At 31.4% G+C, this 20,418-nt stretch overlaps 1 protein-coding gene across 5 annotated transcripts in view; it reads left to right on the top strand.

Annotated features, from left to right (window-relative positions):
• The window catches only part of SPOCK3 (SPARC (osteonectin), cwcv and kazal like domains proteoglycan 3), a 653,697-nt gene that overhangs the window by 620,957 nt on the left and 12,322 nt on the right, over window positions 1–20,418 (top strand). For all 5 annotated transcript variants that reach the window (XM_031941447.1, XM_031941445.1, XM_031941446.1 and 2 more), the window contains one exon: window positions 3,368–3,589. In XM_031941447.1, the coding sequence (XP_031797307.1) occupies window positions 3,368–3,589 (222 nt within the window). The remainder of the gene's footprint in view (window positions 1–3,367; window positions 3,590–20,418) is intronic.

The raw sequence follows: 20,418 nt of genomic DNA, 5'->3' as shown, positions 1-20,418 counted from the left end.
GCTTTAGGAGCCACAGTTGTAAATATAGATGTGTCTGTACTTAAATTCTTTGCAACTTCTTTATCTTGATTTGTTTATTACAAAACATGATTAAGCACTTATTAAAATGAGAAGAGTAGATGAATATTCTCAGATGTATGTGGCTACAGATATTAGGACTTCTGTTCTTAGAAATCTTACAATATAATAAGGATTCAGAGAAAAACAGAATATTAAAAAGAAATAGATAACAATATAATATAATATAAATATATAATTTGTAAATAAAAGGTGATAATATATAACATATAGTGCTTTAAAATTTATAAAGTACTTTGTTACAACAGTTGTCTAACTAGGTAGTGTAAAACATGTACATTACATATATAAATAAGTTGTTCAGTCATTTTAGTCATGTCCAAATCTTTGTTACCCCCATTTGGAGTTTGCCACTCAGGTAAATAAAGAGTCTGAATCAAAATGTGAAGTGTCTCCTCTCTCCACCACTAGTGCTCCCACTAACACTGCATGCATCCTCTAATAAACACCTCAGTTAGCATCATGGTAGTTTCCAAATATAAATCTGGAAGGATCCTGAGAAACTATTGTGTTCAATTCTTTCATTTTAGCATAGAGGGTTTAAATGAATTGTCTAGGATCATTAAACTAGTACATATCTGAGACAGGATTTTTCTCTTATGATGTCTTTTACAATACTTCTCCCATCTAATTGCTCATTTATAAATGTTGTGATGTGTCAGCAATTATAGATAAATTAAAATTTCAATTTGATGGACCTAATACTCTGTCCCCATTAACAGTTATGTAATTATTTAATTTCATTTTATCTCATTACTTTGCAGATGGGATCAATATTGATGTAATAATCCTTTGTGTATCTAAAGATTATTATTACTGTATCCCCAATCTCCCTTTTTAGTCATGTAGTTCATTCTACAAATGAACTGGTCTTTTTTGCTCTTCTTTATACATGATTAGCAACCTTCTTTTTCTGTGCCTTTGCTCAGATTCTTCTCTAGGCTCCCGAATGAACTTTCTTCTCACCTCTTCATCTTATAATCTTGAGTTTCCTTCAAAGCCCAGATCATTAGCTTTTTCCATACGTCCTTTCCTAATTTTTCCGGCATTTCACCTAAAACTTTGTGTATTTTTGCATGTAAATTTTGCATATAAAGGTTCTTTGATGTTAAGGCTATTGATATCTGGTACTCTTTCAGGTGTCTTTCCCCCACTTTTCTCTCTCTCTCTCTCTCTGTATTTCTTTCTTATGAATTTCTATGACATACTAAAAGGGAAACTGAGGCTACCTCTAAGTAAGATTCACATTGAGAAATTGAATTCAATTATTCAGCATGTGTCCTAATAATTATATAGATGAAAAGGTGGTTTTCAATTTCATATTTCATATTCTGTTGGCACATTGTCATTTTGAGGATGTAGGCCATTACTTATTATAGTTCACTGAAAAGTAGGCACTCACTTTTAAATAACCCACTTGGAATATTAGCCGCCCAAGAGAGCATTTCCATGATAATTATCCCCAATTTAGTAACTTTCAAAATCTAGGTTTTACTTGTGTTGAAAGTCCAAAAGGATAAACATCAATCTTCTCTCCATAACTTATTTCATTATACTGTATATTGTTGTTTAATGAATGAGTTTTCAATGATTGGAAAATGAGGTATTTAACAATCTTGAATATATTTGAGTTTTTTTTTTTGAGTTTTCCAAATGAAACATAGATTGATCTACTTACTGCAGCTCATCTACTCTGTTTATTTCTACATTAAAAAAAGAAAAATGGAGAGCTTAGGCAATTATGCAGGTAATCTAGGCAGAATAAACAACTGCTGTGTAAGAGCACAGGAAGAGAAACAGGGGATGTTGATATATTCAAAATATATGTTTCTACAATTTTAGCAAATAACATTTAATACTCATTCACTACTTTTCTACTTGTAATCACTTTAATTAAATTGAAGTTTACAAATTTTTGGTAATGCCAGTCCTAAAAAACCATGTTACACAGCATGGGTAATATGAGAAAAATAAAATATTCCTTGTTTCAAGAAGTTTTCAAGAAGACGATATAAACATATATAATCATATATAAAATATATGAAGAATGAATTTCAAGTAATTTCAGGAAGAAAGAGAGAACAGATTTCTGCTGAAATCAAGAAGGACTTTCAATAGAAAGTGATCCTGAATTTTCTTTAAAGGAAAATAGGGAATCTATGAGACTATGACAAGGAGAGAAGAGTTCTCAACATAAGGGATTAGGTTCTACAAAGATATGGAGGTAATTTATGGAATGTTGTTTATTGGGAAGGAAAATTATTTGTTGTAATATGAACTTGTATAAGAGAGGGAGTCATGTCAGGTAAATCCTGAAATATAAGGTAGAGCCTAGTTATGGAGAGTAGATGCCAGAGACATTTATGTTTTGTTCTGAAAGAGTTTCTCTAGGAAAGTGACACTGTAAGAGAAACACTTTAAGAAAAATCAATTGTACACCTAGGTGGACTCTTATTGTTATTGCCTAATTCCCAAGTGGGATATAGTATGTGGAACACTTTGCAGCGGTAAAAATTTAGAAAAAGCAATAGATTTTGAAAAAAAAGTAACACACTAAATAATTCTATCTCTGGAGAGAAGGGATATATGAATTGTGATAGACAATATTGTCATGAATCTGCTTTTACTTTTTGCAGACCATGAGGAGTTAGCACAAATAAAAAGAATATATTTCTAAGATGACAAATATTTGTATTCCATAGGGTAAAAATAAAACAAAAATTTAAAAATTTAAAGTCAAAGAAGTGTGAATAAAACTTTTATTGGGGGGAAAACATGGTTTATACTAAATATCTATATCTATGTAAGAGTATATGGGTATATGTACTGATGAAGTAAATTATCCATGTCATACAACCAGTATGTTTCATTAGGCATCCCTTGAATTCATCTTTTCTTCACATTAGCCCTAGGTCTTTAGCAGTATTTCATACCACCTCTTATTTTATATGTATGCATAAGAGAGATGATATGGTGTATATATACATATATATATACATATATATATATATATATATACACACACACACATATATAGTGTATCTAGACACACACATATACAGATGTGTGTATCTATGTTTTTGTTCTTATTTGTATATGCATATATAATTCAGTCTTCCTGAACCATGATGACTGTCATATGGCATTGGAGTCAGAAAGAGCTAGATTCGATCGTGTGCTGTTATTGAAAAACTATTTTAATTGTCTGTTTGAACCATTGTAGTTTAATTGGCTATTGCTAACTATATCTCGCAGATTCCTTTGATCACTTTGTCTCTTTCCTTCCCAGGATTTGATACCAGCATTTTGCCCATTTGCAAGGACTCCCTTGGTTGGATGTTTAATCGACTTGATACAAACTATGACCTCCTACTGGACCAGTCAGAGCTCAGCAGCATTTACCTAGATAAGAATGAACAATGCACCAAAGCATTCTTCAATTCTTGTGACACATACAAAGACAGTCTGATATCAAATAATGAGTGGTGCTATTGCTTCCAGAGACAGCAAGGTAAGAGATAAGCATCACTTTCAGGTACAAATGTTTGGTACTCATCTACATCTTCCCCTGCTTACAGCACAACAAAGATTACAGTGTGCCATAAGTTACAGTGACAATTGGCATTTGACTTATATTAAAAATAGTCATAAACAACTGTACAAGAGAAGATAAGTTTGCAGGAGATATACAAAATGCTAAATAAGATGTGAAGTAAGAATTAATATTTTATATTTATTTATTTTATTAGGCTTTCCATTATGAACCATGCTCCCACCCCTCAAGAAGTACAGAGAGATATTAGGAATTGTTTTTAAAAATCATTCAAATTAATTCTCTGTTTTGTCAAAAATGTCAAAAAATATCTAGATTTCTCTCTCTCTCACTCAACATATATATGTATATATATATATATGTATGTATACTTATACATATGTGTGTATTTACATATCCATATGTAAATTTCTATCTATCTATATTACATGGAGTTTTAATATTCTATTTTGTGATCCTATTAAATGAATTGAATGAACCACAGCATTCTCTATAAAGTTATCTGTGCTCATTGGCTTTAAAATGACTTGGCTGTTTCTAATGTTTTTATGATAATTTGCTTTTTATGGGAGTGGGAAGGGGATTAGTGGAATATCTAGCAACAGCAAATATATTTATGCCTAGGAAAGAAATGAACTCAGTACAGTAGGAAGGGAATTGTATTCGTGCTTCACATCAGCCACATTAATAAATGGGGATGCACAACACACCCAACAAGTCAACTTCATTCATTTCAATAGGCATATTTTAAATCCTTATTTTAGCATTGTGGGGCAGAAACTGGGCTGCTATTAGTCACCACTGGTGGCAAAAAGCTTTCTAGGGCAATGGCATATAGAATATAAGTTAGCTATCTAGTTATATGCTTACCTATCCACATAGAGAGAAACTCTGAACTAACAAGGATCCCTCCCTTCTTCTAAAGCTCAGAGTACCACATCTTATGTAGTACCTTTTCTAATTATATCAAATTTTAGTGCATCACTTCTCAAAATTGTATGTCTTCATTTTTTAATACAATCTGTATCTACTTATATTCCATCATGTTGTATCATCCAATAAAGTACAATCTTGAGGGCAGAAACTGTTTCAATCAAGCAAAAGCATGCCTTATGTACCTATGGTTTAACAAATACAAATAGAAAGATAGGAAAATGTACTTATTTCAATTTTATCTTCTGGAGTCCCCTTCTCCTGGTACTTTTTAAGTATTTAAAAATTAACTATGGACTGATTGGTAACTGTTTGAAAAATTTCATGTACAGATTTAAATTAAAGAATACTGAGCACTGAGATTGATGCTGACTGAAATAGAGGAAAATATCGTTTTCTAATTACATCATGGGAAAGCAAGTAGTTTATTCTCTGAATATACATCAAATATCCCCCAAAGTGTTCATAAAAAAAACCCTTGTATGATAATCCTACTATCAATTCTTGTGCTTTTATATCATGCATATGTCTTGCCTAATGCCACATCCAAACAGCACACTGTTAGTACTACTCAAATTCTTGCCAAATCATAGAAAACCAATAAATTGTATAAGTCATTTAAATATATTACAATCTAACATGATCATCTCTCTTCCATACAACGCTAATAATGGCATAATGATTAATGAACCAATGATTGTACATAAAGGGATCAATAGTGCTTCAGTGAAGTTTAGAGAGGCGATTTACATTAGTAAAATCCCTTTAATCATACAGACAGCCCACTGCAGTGGATTTATTTTCCAGATGTCTTTTGGGAGGAATAATTTTACAACTCTATCCAGCTACAGGATTATTTCAGTGAGTACTATTGACAGACAATATTGAAAAGAATGTCAAAACCAAGCACAGGTACCATAAAAATGATTTGTGGTCCTTATGTTTATGGTCACCATTAATATTTTAAAATTATGGGTATTTTACAATGTTGACATGTCTAAATCTTTGATCTGTACAAATAGATAAAGATGTTCTCCATAAGATATTTCAATACTGCATAGCTACTTTGGTTATATTGACCAAAGATTCATAAAGAAAAAATTATGTGTTTTGCAATATCTTCTTTATCTGCTTTATGTATATTAAGTATTTTATTAATCACATTAACATTACCTTGTCCAGACCATTTATGCATGAAGACATTATTTTAACGATACTCTAATGGACTGAAAAAGTTTATGCCCCTCCTAAAATGCCTGGGAAAATTTGACTCATTACATTCCTTGCTTTCATCTACTAGACAAAGTTATAAAAGACATTTTAAGATAATTGAGTAAGCCCCTCATCACCTTCTCATTTCCACAGAAGCTCCTTTTTATTAAGTATTTATTTTAAAATGGAGTATTCATATAATTTATAAATGACAAGTCAGTTTTTAAAAATTTTTCACCTCATGAAGGAATAATTCTCATTCCTATCCGCTCACTCCATAAAGGATTACATTTTCTAGTCGACTGCATTTTTATGTAAAGTTGGAGGGTCCATATTAACAAATTTAAGATAGCTTCAAATTGTGTTTAGGTTAGAGTTGAAGGCCAAGGATTTGAGTTCAAATACTGCCTCTGCCACTTATCACTTATGTTAGCCTGGCTAGGTCACTAAGCCATTCATGAGTTTAATTTCCATCTACAAACTAGTGAATTGGGCTAAATGACCTGGCTCAATATAAATTTCTAATTATCTAATCTGAGGTACAAATCTAGTCATGCATGAGTAAAATATTATCAGCGAATTTGATGTTTGACCATCACAAATTCATTGAGTAATTAAGACCAATATATTAATGTATAGGTAAATTTTCAGAGAAGAGAGAAAATAATTAAAACAGTGGTTCAATTTTGGTATTTGCTTCTTTGCTTGCTAGTCTAAGAGGAGAGCATGGAAATATCAGTAGCATGCATATTATACATAAATGAGTTTGTATGTATATTTATATACATAAATATAAGTTCAAAACTAATATGAGGTCACTGATGAATATTCTACATATAGAACCCCTAATGACTAAGGAGGGGTATCATTTACTTAATATGAAGTTACTAGTGATATCAATGATTTTCATACAAATAAGATCTCCTGCCCTGGAAAAAAGTTACTCCATTGAATTTTTAAGAAATTTTATTGAACTCTGGAAGACATTCTTGGATTAAATTCAGAATTCACAACATATTCATATATGATAGATGACTTATATAGTTGAAGTTTGCAAAATATTTTATGTACACTATCTCATTTGAACCTCCTAGCAAATCCATGGCGGTAGGTGTCCTAGATATTATTATTTTGATTTTGCAGATGAGAAAACTGAGGCTAATAGGGAATAACTGCCACATAGATAGTAAGTGCCATAGTGGGATTTGAATCCAGGTTTTCCGATGCCAATATGGCAGGAACAGGCAAAGAATTACAAGTGCACAGTTAAGAGATAAGAAAAGATGCCACTAAGAAAAAGTAGTATTTCATAGACAAATTCCATCATTGTTTACAGTGTTTAGACACAAAAGATCCCAAATTATCTCTATAATCCATTTTTAATAATTCTGATCATATTTGTTTAACAGACAAAATAAGTACAAGAGTCAAAATAAGTAGAACAATACACAAGATCCATGATTTTTTAAAGTTGCATTTTCTATGGGAGAGAGATAACTATTTCACATACTTTGCAGTCTTTGCAGCCTCTGGGGTGAAGTGAAAACTGTTTCACTCATTTCTTTCTATTATAAGATGCTAAAAAAAAAATGTAGGATACAATGATCACTATGGGAAAATAGTCACATGAGTCATTCTGGATGGTAGAGGGACAAACTGGATAAATTCCCAAAGAGAATATATAGACATTCATTCTTAAATGTACTGAAACTTTTGGTAAAAATCAACTGTTTAGAATAAATTTCCACATGTATATGTATTGTAGTAAGTGATAATATATATGAACAATATACAATATACAAGGTTTTTCCTTGGCATTTATATTTTTCTTTAATATTGTTAAACTTTTTGGACAAGGTTAGAATTTCATAATGGTGAGGCAGATATATTCCAACCAATTGCAAACCAAAGATGAGATCATGGTATGCCCACTTTTGGATAACTTATTGACAATGGGTTAAATAACAATAAAAAGGAAAACAATCTCTAAATTTATAATGGCCATCTTATGCCATAGCCAATAATGCAATAAATTCTTTGGCTTTCAGATGAAAGATAATGGATTAGTATGAAAAATATGAGTGGACAACAATCAGATACATTATATACCATAATTTCCTTTTTGTAATTTCTTTTCTCTTGAAGAAGGTAGGTGGCTTAGTGGATAATGTACAGTGTCTGGAGTCCAGAAGACTCATCTTCCTATATTCAAATTTGGCCTCATCCACTTACAAGTTGTGTGATCCTGAAAGTCATTTAAACCTGTTTGCCTCAATTTTCTCATCTGCAAAGAGCAGGAGAAGGAAATGGCAAACCATTACAGTATATTTGCAAAGAAAAATGCCAAAGGGATCATGGAGGTTTAAATCAGCAGAAAATGACACAGCAGCAATATTTATTTTCCCTTGATCAAGAAAGATAAAGAGAACTAGAATTGAGGTTTTGAAAATGTATATTTAGTAGGTAGGAGAAAATATGTTGCTTTTGTTTCTTTACGATATCAATTTAATAAGTTTATTGCCCCTAGATAAGGTATGTGGAGAGGTAGGATTGCTCAGCAGATAGAGAATTGACTTCAAATCTAGAAAGATATAATTTCAAGTTCTACTTAATATACTGGCAGTATAAATATGGATGAGTCAGTGTTTGGTGCAATTTTGTATGACTTTATGATGCAGAAGAAGTATCTATCTGCTACAGTAGAGGGTAATTAACTTATCTGGTTATTATTTGGAATTAACTCATAACCCTATGCAAATGAAGTCCAAGTACTTTTTCCTGTAATGTACAGAGGAGTTTAATATATTTTCCACATTATTTGCTTTAAAAAAGCAAAAAAACAAAACAAAACAAAAAAACAAACAAAAAAAACCTCTATATCATATAGAGATGCCAATGTTTTCTGTAAAATCAAAAAATAGCATCCAGTAGACCTGCATTTCACATCTTAATTTTAAAAAAAATAGAGTTAAAATTGTATCTTTATCTGGTTTCTTAATTTGTAATTCTAATGATCAAAGTACTCATTAAGAAGAGAAGCATATGGCATAGAGAATTTGGAGTAAGAACTAGCTTCCAAATGAACTCTGATCTTGATCAACGTATTGCTAAATTTTAACCTTTCTGCTTTTCAACATCCTATTAAATAATACATAATGACTAGATATTGTCTTAAGTCCTTTTTATCTCTAATTCCTATGAAGATATTAAATCATATCCATAGGACTTGGATATAAGGTTTAAAGGTATTAGTTGGTATAGTATTATTATTGGGCTTAAATTCAAGCCAGAGTTAGAATCCTGCCTCAAAAACTAATTAGCTGTTTGTCTTTGGACAAGTAAGTCATTTAATCTACTTCAGTTTTTCATTTATAAAATGAAGGAAGTAGGGAAATTAACATTTTCCTACCATGTTTCTTATGAGTATAAAATTCACAAACATGTAATATGCTTTCCAAAACTTAAAAATCATTAGCTATTAATATTTATTAAGTTATATGCCCTAGGTAAAGACAAGAAAAGTATGAGAATCACAGAGTATTAGACTTAACAAAGTTTTTAGAAGTCTATCTTATACTGATCAGGAATCTATTCTATGGAATTCTTGATAATAGGTCATAGAAATACTATAAGAAATACTATATTATCTATATGTTATTTGATTCTTCCTGAACTTATTGCCCTAATCATCTTTGAAAGCCAAGAAATTCATTGTATGATTGACTAGTTATAGAAGTAGCATTAGAGATCATGGACTTAAAGCTGAAGGCCCAGAGATTATTAGATCCAATTTTTTCATTGTAGGATTAAAAAAAAAAAAAAAGAGGAACAAAAAGGTTAAGTATCTACACAAAGGTCACACAATTGCTAAGTGTCAGAGATGAGATTTGTATTTAGATTATACTGAATTCAAATGCAAGCTCAATGCAATATAAACCACTCTTCAACTCCAAATTAGTCAAACAACATGGACTAAGTGGGACAGGATCAAGTTTAAAAAGTAAGGACAGGAATTTATCTGAATGTATTTCAAATTCCCCTCCAAATAACATTAAAATGATCTCAATTTATTTTGAAATGGCAAATCAACAAAAGGAAAGGATGTAACAATTTATAGCTCAAGACAATAGGAAAACAAGAAAAAATCTGACCCACTGGACTGAAAATGGAGTAGTTATCAGCAATCCAGTTCATACCATACCAGCTCAGATAGTCCATATCACAGAAAGCCTGTAGCAGGTCTTGTGAACACTCTTAGACCAAAACACAAGCCAGAAAAACAGTTATCACACCTATTTTTACATTATATATTACATTTTACATTATACTCTCTCCAGGCCTTTCTGAAATCATCCTGCTGGCCATTTCTTATAGAGCAATAATATTCCATAATATTCATATACCACAATTTATTCAGCCATTCTCCAATTGATGGGTATCCACTCAGTTTCCAGTTTCTGGCCATTACAAAGAGGGCTGCTTTTTGAGCATAGTTCCAAAGTGCTCTCCAGAATGGCTGGATATATTCACAATTCTACCAACAATGTATCATTGTCCCTATTTTCCCACATCCCCTCCAACATTCTGCATTATCTTTCCCTGTCATTCTATCCAATCTGACAGGTGTGTAATGGTATCTCAGAACTGTCTTAATTTGCATTTCTATGATTAATAATGACTTGGAGCATTTTTTTCATATGGTAGAGGTAAACTATCCTATGTTCTTCTAATTTATTTATAATCTCATTCTTTATGCCTAGGTCATGAATCTATTTTGACCTTATCTTGGTGTATGGTGTTAAATGTGGGTCAATGCCTAGTTTCTGCCTTACTAATTTCCAATTTTCCCAGCAATTTTTGTCAAACAGTGAGTTCTTATCCCAAAAGCCGGGGTCTTTGGGTTTGTCAAACACTAGAGTATTAAAGTTATTGACTGTTTTGTCTTTTAGACCTAACCTATTCCACTTATCAACTAGTCTATTTCTTAGACAATACCAAATGGTTTTGGTAACTGCTGCTTTGTAATTTTTGCTCATATAGTTCTGATTTTCCCTTGGCAGATAAATTCCCAAATATTTTATACTATTGGTAGTTACTTTAAATGGAATTTCTCTTTGTAACTCTTAAGTGTTGCAATTTGTTAGTGATATATAAGAATGCTGATAACTTATGTGGATTTATTTTGTATCCTTCAACTTTGCTAACAGTGTGGATTATTTCTAATAACTTTTTAGTAAAATCTCTGGGGTTCTCTAAGTATACTATCATATCATCAGCAAATAGTGATAATTTAGTTTCCTCATTACCTACTCTAATTCTTCTAATCTCTTTCTCAAGTTGTATTGCCAAAGCTAGCATTTCTAATACAATATTAAATAGTAATGGTGATAATGGGCAACCTTGTTTCACTCCTGATCTTAAAGGGGATAGTTCCAGTTTATCCCCATTACATTTGATGCTTATTGATGGTTTTAAATAGATGCTACTTATTATTTTAAGGAAATGTCTTTTTATTCCTATACTCTCAAGTGTTTTTAATAGGAATGGATGTTGGATTTTATCAAATACTTTTTCTGTATCTATTGAGATGATCATATGGTTTTTGTTAATTTGGTTATTAATATGGTCAATTATACTAATAGTTTTCCTAATATTGAACCAGCCCTGCATTCCTGGTATAAATCCTACTTGATCATGGTGTGTTATCTTGGGGATGATTTTCTGTAGTCTTTTTGCTAATATCTTATTTAAGATTTTAGCATCAATATTCTTTAGGGAGATTGGTCTATAATTTTCTTTCTCTGTTTTCAACCTACTTGGTTTAGGTATCAGTACCATGTCTGTGTCATAAAAGAAGTTTGGTAGGACTCCTTCATTCCTTATTTTTTCAAATAGTTTATATAGCACTGGGGCTAATTGTTCTTTAAATGTTTGATAGAATTCGTATGTAAATCCATCTGGTCCTGGGGATTTTTTCTTAGGGAGTTGATTAATAGCTTGTTCTATTTCTTTTTCTGAGATGGGACTATTTAAGCAATGTACTTCCACCTCTGTTAATCTGAGAAGCCTATATTTTTGGAGGTAGTCATCCATTTCACTTAGGTTATCAAATTTATTGGCATAAAGTTGGGCAAAGTAACTCCTTATTATTGCTCTAATTTCCTCTTAATTGATGGAAAGTCCTCCCTTTTCATTTTTAAGACGAACAATTTGAATTTCCTCTTTCCTTTTTCTAATCAGATTGACCAAAGGTTTATCTATTTTATTGTTTTTTTTTTCATAAAACCAACTCTTAATTTTATCTATTAATTCAATAGTTTTTTTTAAATTTCTATATTATTAATTTATCCTTTTAATTTTAGAATTTCAAGTTTAGTACTTGATTGGGGGGGGGGAGTTTAATTTGGTCTTTTTCTAGCTTTTTAAGTTGCAAGCCCAATTCATTGATCTTCTCTTTCTCTATTTTATTCAAGTAAGCCTCTAAAGATATAAAATTTCCCCTTATTACCACTTTGGCTGCATCCCACATAGAAAACAATACTTTGAAGAGTAGAATTAATCAAATGGAAAAGAAACACAAAGGTTAACTAAAGAAAATTACACATTAAAAATTAGAACACAACAAATGGAAGCTAATGACTATATGAGGCACCAACAATCAGTCAAACAAACTAAAAAGAATGATAATATGGAAGAAAATGTAAAATATCTCATTGTAAAAACAACTGATCTAAAAAACAGATATAGGAGAGGCAATTTAAATTTTATTGCTCTATCTGAAGGTGATGATCAAAATAAAAGAGCCAGGATAGCATTCTTCAAGAGATCATCAAGGAAAACTGCCCTGATAGTCTAGAAACAGAAAACAGTCATTGACAAAATCCATCAATCACCTTTGGAAAGAGACCCCATAAGAAAAACACCAAGGAAAATTATAGTCTCATGGAAAAAATACTGCAAGCTACTAGATAAACGCAATTCAAGTGTCAAGGGCAACTGTCAGTATTACCCAAGACATGGAACCATGTATAATAAAGAACTGAAGAATCTGAAATATCATAGTCCAGAAGGCAAAGGAACTGGGGTTACAACCAAGAATTAACTACTCATCTGGACTGAGCATCATCTTTCAGAGGAAGAGATGAATCTTCAACAAAACAACTTTTAATAATTTCTATTGAAAAAAAAAAAAACAGAATTAAACATAAATTTCGATCTCCAAACACATGGCTCAAGAGAAACATAGAAAGATAAAGAAGGGGAAAATATACCTTATTTAAAGGTTAAACTGTTTACATGCCTAGATGGGAAAATGATATCTGTAACTCTTGTGACTGGATCAGTTATTGGCACACTTAGAGGTGAGCATCACATGGATTGAGGGTGTGGTTATGAAAGGACTCTGATGTGATGATACCAAAGTAAAAGCAATAAAGAGATGGAAAAAGGACTGTACCAGGAGGAGAGGAAAGCAGAGATATAATGGCATAAATTATGTCACAATAAGAGGAACAAAAATCTATTATATTACTAGGAAAGAAGGGTTGGAGATGAGCATTGTCTGAAGCTTAATCTCATCAGTATTGACTCAGAGAGAAGATAACTTAATCATTCAGTTTGGTATAGAAATTTACCTTACTTTATAAAGAAGTAGTAGGAGAAAGAGGAAAGAAAAGGGTGGGGCTGAATAGAAGGGAGGGTAGAAATACTAGGATAAAGGAATAAGAAAAGGGGAGAGCAGTGATAGAAGGCAGGGCAATTTGTGGGTGGGATAGGTTAAAAACAAAACACAACTAAGAAGGGACTGGGTGTAAAGACAGTACAAAAGTATATACAGGGGGCAAAATAGAATGAAGGGAAATAAAGAGCCGTTTATTATAACTGTGAATGTGAATAACATGAACTCTCCCATAAAATGGAAGCACAAACCAGAGTGGATTAAAAAACCAGGAAGCAATAATATGTTGTTTACAAGAAACACATTTGATATAGATAAACACATACAAAGTAAATATAAAAGACCAGAGCAGTGTTTATGGTTCAGGTGAAGAAAAAAATAAAACAGGGATAATAATTCTGACCTCAACTAAAGCAAAAGTAAAAATGGATCCAATTTAAAGAGATAAGGAAGTTAAGTACTTCTTGTTAAAAGGTAACATAAACAGTGAATTAGTAATGATACTAAAGGTACATAAACCAAGTGGTAAATCATATTTTTAGAGAAGATTTTAAGCCATTTACAGGAAGAAATAGACAGCAAAATGATATTAGTGGGGGACCTCAACCTTGCCCTCTCAGAGTCAGAAAAACCTAAATACAAAATAAACAAGAAAGAAACTAGGGAGGTTAATCCTCCCTAGAATCCTAGAATCCTAGAAAACTTCGATATGATACATCTCAGGAGAAAACTGAATGGGGATAGAAAGGAATACATCTTTTTCTTGGTAGTACATGGCACCTACATAAAATTGACCACGTACTAGGGCTTAAAAACCTCACAATCCATTGCAGAAAGACAGAAATAGTAAATGCTTTCTTTTCAGATCACTATGCAATAAAAATTATATTCAATAAAGGGCTGGGGAAAGATAGACTAAAAACCAATTGGAAATTAAATAATCTAATTTTAAAAAAGGAATGGGCCAAACAACAAATCACATAAACAATCCATAATTTCATCTAAGAGAATGACAATAATGAGACAACATAATAAAACCTATGTGATGCACCAAAGTAGTTTTTAGGAGAAATTTTATATTACTAGGTAGCTACATGAATAAAAAAGAGAAAGAGAAGATCAGTGGATTGGCCATGCAATGAAAACGTTAGAAAACGTTAACCCTATTAAATACCAAATTGGAAATTCTGAAACACAAAGGATAGATTAATAAAACCGAAACTAAGAAAACTATTGAACTAATTAATAAAAGTAAGTTAGTTTTTATGAAAAAAAAAAAAAAACAAATAGATAAATTTTTGGTTAATGTGATTAGAAAAAGGGAAAAAAATATCAGCATCAAAAATGAGAAGCATGAATTTATCACCCGTGAAAAAGAAATTAAAATAATACAGTATGCATTCTTATCAAAAACACTAGAGAACATAGAGATAAAAAGATTTTTCCTTAAAATAATAGACAGTATCTATCTAATATCAATAGCAAGCATTATATGGAATGATGAGCAGTTGGATGCATTCCCAGTAAAATCAGGGGTGAAGCAAGTGTGCACATTATCACCATTATTATTCAATTCTTTACTAGAAATATAAGTTTTAGCAAGAAAAATAAATCAAAGTAATTATAAAGGAGATAAAACTATCACTCTTTGCAGATAATATTATATTATATTTAGAGAATACTAGAAAATCATCCAAAAACCTAGTTGAAATACTTAACAGCTTGAGCAAAGTTGCAGGATATAAACTAAACCCACACAAATCAGCAGAATTTCTATATATTACTAATAAAGTCCAGTAGGACTAGATAGAAAGAGAAATTCTACTTAACATGGCTGTTTTGTTATTCTAGAAAACTGCAACACTAATGCATTGTTGGTGCAATTATAAAATGATCCAACCATTCTGGACAACAATTTGGAATTATCCCCAAAAGGATATAAAACTGTGCATATCCTTTGATAAAGTGGTACCACTCTTGAATCTGCGTTCCAAGGAAATGATATAGGAGAGAAAAGGACCCATAAGTGCAAAAAATGTTTGTAGCAGCCCTTTTTAAGGTAGCAAACAATTGGAAAATTAGTAAATGTCCATCAGTTGGGAAATGGCTGAATTAGTTATGGTATATGAAGGTGATAGACTATTATTGTTCTATAAAAATTATGAATAAGGTGATTATGAAAAGCCTGGAAATATTTACATAAACTGATGTTGAAATAAGTAGAACCAGGAATACAATATACACCATAACAGCAAGATTGTGTGATGATCAGTTATGAAAGACTTGGTTCTTCCCAGTGCTTCAGTAATCCAAAGCAATCCCAATAAACTTTGGATGGAAAATGCTATCTGCATCCAGAGAAGTAACTGAGGAAATCAAATGTAGATCAAGACATCCTATGTTCACTTCTTTTTTCTGTTCTTTTTTTTCTCTTGTGCTTTTTCTCTTTTTGTTCTGAATTTTCCTTCCCAACATGATTCATAAAAACATGTTTATTTAAAAGTAAATATACATATATAACCAGAAAAAAAATAAATAAATAAAAAGAAGAGCTTCCCTACTTTAAAAAAAAAAAAAATGATTCAAAGAGCAAATAAGCAATATGTGTTACACCAGAGATATCATTCTAGGAACATTCTTTAAGAAAAAAATTGCAAAGATGAGTTGTAGCTACAAAATAAGAGGCAGCCAGTTGTGTAATTAGTCTCATTACTGTATTATGGTTATGTATAGCTTGTTCAGCTGTTTTAAATGAACTGACCAGTCATTATCATTAAGAAGAGGTAATGTCAGGAATGATGAAAAGGGTGTTCTTTTGTTTCTGTTGTACAACATTGAATTGCTGAGCAAAATATAAATAAAATTGTAGAATTGCTCATAGATAAGATAACAAGAAGATAAGAAGAAAAAAACTACTCTATTAATCAGAGGAATCTGTTAATTGGCTTAATTTAGCCAATGAATAGTTTTATGACATTAAGCGGTCAAAGAAATTATTCTTAGCACCATACAAGGCTAAAAATATATATTCTAATCCAAATTTTCATTTTTTTCTTTAATAGAAATAATAATTACCTTACAAGATTATTGTAAAGAAAGTTTTTTTTTTATTCTTAATAAATCCTATAAACACTTTGTAAACATGGAAAAAATTATAGGCAAACCCTCAAAGGAAAACAAAAGTGAATTGTTCTTGAGTAAGAAAGAAAGAGTTATGGAAGAACTTCAAAATAATTTTTAAAAATCAAATATGACATAAAAGAAAAAAACTGGGAAAACCAATGAGAGAGATATAAAAACGTAAAGGGAAAGATACCAATAGTTTGATTTTTAAAAAGCACAAAATTACAAGAAAAAAATTAAAAACAGGGTAAGTCACATTAAAAAAGAGAAACAAAAATCCACTAAAGAGAACTCCTGAAAAGCAGAATTGGGCAAAATGTAAAAGGAAGAACAAAAGCTCAATTCCTTGTAAATTAGAATTGAACAAGGGAAACTAATGACTTCTATCATGAAACAATAAAAGAATCAAAAGAATGAAAAAATAAAGAAAAATGTAAAAGATTTTATTGAAAAAATAACTGTGGTAAGAAATAGATTGAGGGATAATTAAAATTTATTTGACTATCTGAAAACTATAATTAAAAAAGGCCTACAAATACTTGTTCAAGAAATAATCAAAGAAAATGTCCATGATATCCTAGAAACAGAGGGTAAAATAGAAATTGAAAAATAAAATAATTTCCAGAAATAACTCTCAAAATGAAAAATTCTGGGAATATTGTAACCAAATTTCAAAGCTTCCAAGTCAAGGAGAAAATATTGCAAGCAGCCAGAAAAAAGCAAACAACTTTCATGGAGCCATAGTCAGGATAATACAAGATTTAGCAATGTATATATATATATATATATATATATATATAGAGAGAGAGAGAGAGAGAGAGAGAGAGAGAGAGAGAGATCAGAAAATAAGAGTATGGTATTCTGAAAAAAGAAAGGGCAGTGGTACTAGAATTACAACCAAGTATCACCTACCTAATAAAACTTAGTGTTTACATAATTTCTGATGAAAACATCAAAGCTGATTAGAAAATTTAACTTTCAAATACAAGGCTGAAAAGAAACATAAAAAAGTTAAAGAGAGAAATAATAAAGAATTCAGTAAGTTTAAACTATTTATATTGCTTCATTATAAGGATGATTAGGAGTATACACAGTCCCTGGGCATGGATGTGAGTTGACTATGAAGATGATATTTTTAAAAATTGAGTTTAAAAAGAGGGATGCATTGAGAGAAGCTAGAATTCTATTAACAATAGAATTGGGTAATTTCTCATTTTATATGAGGCAAGTAAGAGGTTTTATAATAGAGACAAAGATGGAAGAAATGAGGAAGATACTTGAACTTTACTCTCATCAGAGTTGGCTGAAAAGGAGTAATATACAAACTCAGTTGTATTTAAAAACCTATCTTACTCTAAAAGGTATCAGGCAGTGTTGGAATCTTTTACAAACTGTTAAGCCATTGGAGTTGATTTAATCTTAGAAAGAGTTATTTTGGGCCAGAACTTGAAACAAGGTACTAAGTGGAACTGATTGAACAATGCTTGGCTCATAAGTATCTAAGTACTCAATGGAGTTCACATGTGTGGGAGGATGCAGGGCTTAGTAGGGCTTAGTCCAAATTCACACCTCCCTTATGGCCAGAGAGTACTCTGGGAGATAACCCAGAATCCCTCTCCCTCCAGAAGGTGGAGTTAACCTTTGGGAGATCACATATATAGGGAGCTTTTGAAGCTGGGGCTTAGTTCTTCTTGTGGGACTTAGGAGAGAGAGACTCTGGAAGAAAGCCTACAAGCCCTATCTTTGAGGCAAGAGAGATTCATCGTATCTTCTACCTTGGTGCTGGCTGGAGGCTGAAGAAAGCAGAGGCAGAAGCCAAGGACAAACCTGCAAGAGCTCAAGCAGAGAGTTAGGCCTCAACTAATCGATCTGTTTTGGAAGGAGAAATAAATGTTTGCATCTTTACCAGCTGGCTGCATTTTGGAGTAATTATTTATTTCAACTGAGACTAAGACTGTCTCCAGGAAAACCTTCACAAGGCAGAGACAGAGATAGTAGGGAAGGGAAACTGATAGAAAGGAGGGCAGATTGGAATCGCAGTATTCAGCAGCAAGACATTTGAGGAGGCACAGGAAAAAGGGAGATAAAGATAAATGGGAGGAAGTTAGATGAAGGGAAATATATAATTTGTAATTATGGCTGTGAATGTAAATGGATGAATTCACCAATAAAATCAAAGTGAATAACAGTATATTACATGATGCAAATATAAAGGGTGATACTATAAGTAAATTTACTACAAGTAAATAATATAAGTAAAATACTATAAATTACTATAAGTAAAATGGAATGATTTACATGTTAGTTACTTTATTTGGATAAGGGAAGAATTTATAATCAGACAAATGATAGGGCATTGTGGGATATAAAATGGATAATTTTGATTACAATGAATTTAAGTTTATGCACAAACAAAACTTATTCAGCCAAGATTATTAAAAAAAAACCAGTAAATGAGAAAAAAATTTTACAAGTTCTCTAAAAGCCTCATTTCTCAAGTATACAGAAAATAGAGTCAAATTTACAAGAATACAATAATTTTCCCAATTGATAAATGGTCAAAGAATATAAACAAAGAATTTTCAGAAGAAGAAATCTAAATTAGCCATAGTCATATAAAAAATGTTCTAACTTATTGATTAGAGAAATGCAAATTAAAACAACCAATTCACATTTATTGAATTAGATGAAAAGACCAAAAAAAAAAAAAAGGAAATTAATCTATGTTGGATGAGATGTGGGGAAATTGTGCATTCTTATTGAAACGAAACTGATGTAAACGTTTTGAAAAACATTCTGAAACTATGCCCAAAGGGCTATAAAATTATGTCTATCCTTTGACTGAGCAATACCACTACTAAATCTATACCCCAAAGAGATGAAAAAAGGAGCGTGGGGAGAGTTTATCTATGCAAAAATATTCCTGAACAAGGTGCAACACATAATTATGATAGAATAAGATTATGATATAAGAACTGGTGTCACAGGATGCTTTCAGGGGGAAAAAAAGAAAAAAAAAAGAAAGGATAAAAAATTCAGTCTTACATGTGAGAAAAACCAGGAAAATTTTGTGCACAGTAACAACAGTTTCGTATGATGTTCAGTTGAGAATGACTTAACTATTCTTAGTAATGCAATGAACTATTAAAATTCTGAAGGACTTCTGATGAAAAATTCCATCCACCTCCAAATGAGTGATGGAGTCTTAATGTAGACCAAATAATATTATATTTTTATTTTATTTTTGGTCAGTAATTTTTGACAGCATGAATAGCATGGAAATGTTTGCATGACAACATATATATATATATTTCTGGCCTTATCAATAACAGGGAGAAGGAGGAAGGCAAGGTAGAGAATTTGGACATCAACATTTTTATAAATGAATGTAAAAGTCATGTACATGTAATTAGAAAAAAATAAACATAATTTCACATTGCATTTATACTTGGCTAAAAGCTTCCCCCCCCCTATTTCTACACAACTTTTACCTAAATCAATTCAAGTAAATCAATATTTTTCTTAAATTTCATCAACCACAAAAGATAAATTCTAGCTTTCTGGAAGTGCAGGAGGCAAGAGAACCACCAGAAGGATAGTCAAAAATGGAATGTCTCATTTCCAGTCTTTCTCAGCCTTTAAATATTCTATTACAATTACATCATTACATCATATTGATTATGTATGAACTAGAGAACCATTGCATCACCATGCTAGTATTAAGTATATGTATACTAAAGAACCATCATCTCATCAGTTCTACTGAGTTAATACCTTGTTGTAAGTATCCTTGTTTCAAGTATGCTTCTCCAGAGTTTTGGCCCTCTACAATTTTGCTTTT

This window comes from Sarcophilus harrisii, chromosome 6 (genome assembly GCF_902635505.1).
Source record: "Sarcophilus harrisii chromosome 6, mSarHar1.11, whole genome shotgun sequence".
NCBI lineage: Eukaryota > Metazoa > Chordata > Mammalia > Dasyuromorphia > Dasyuridae > Sarcophilus > Sarcophilus harrisii.
Note: the sequence above shows the minus strand (reverse complement) of the source record. Positions and strands in the feature narration are given on the sequence as shown.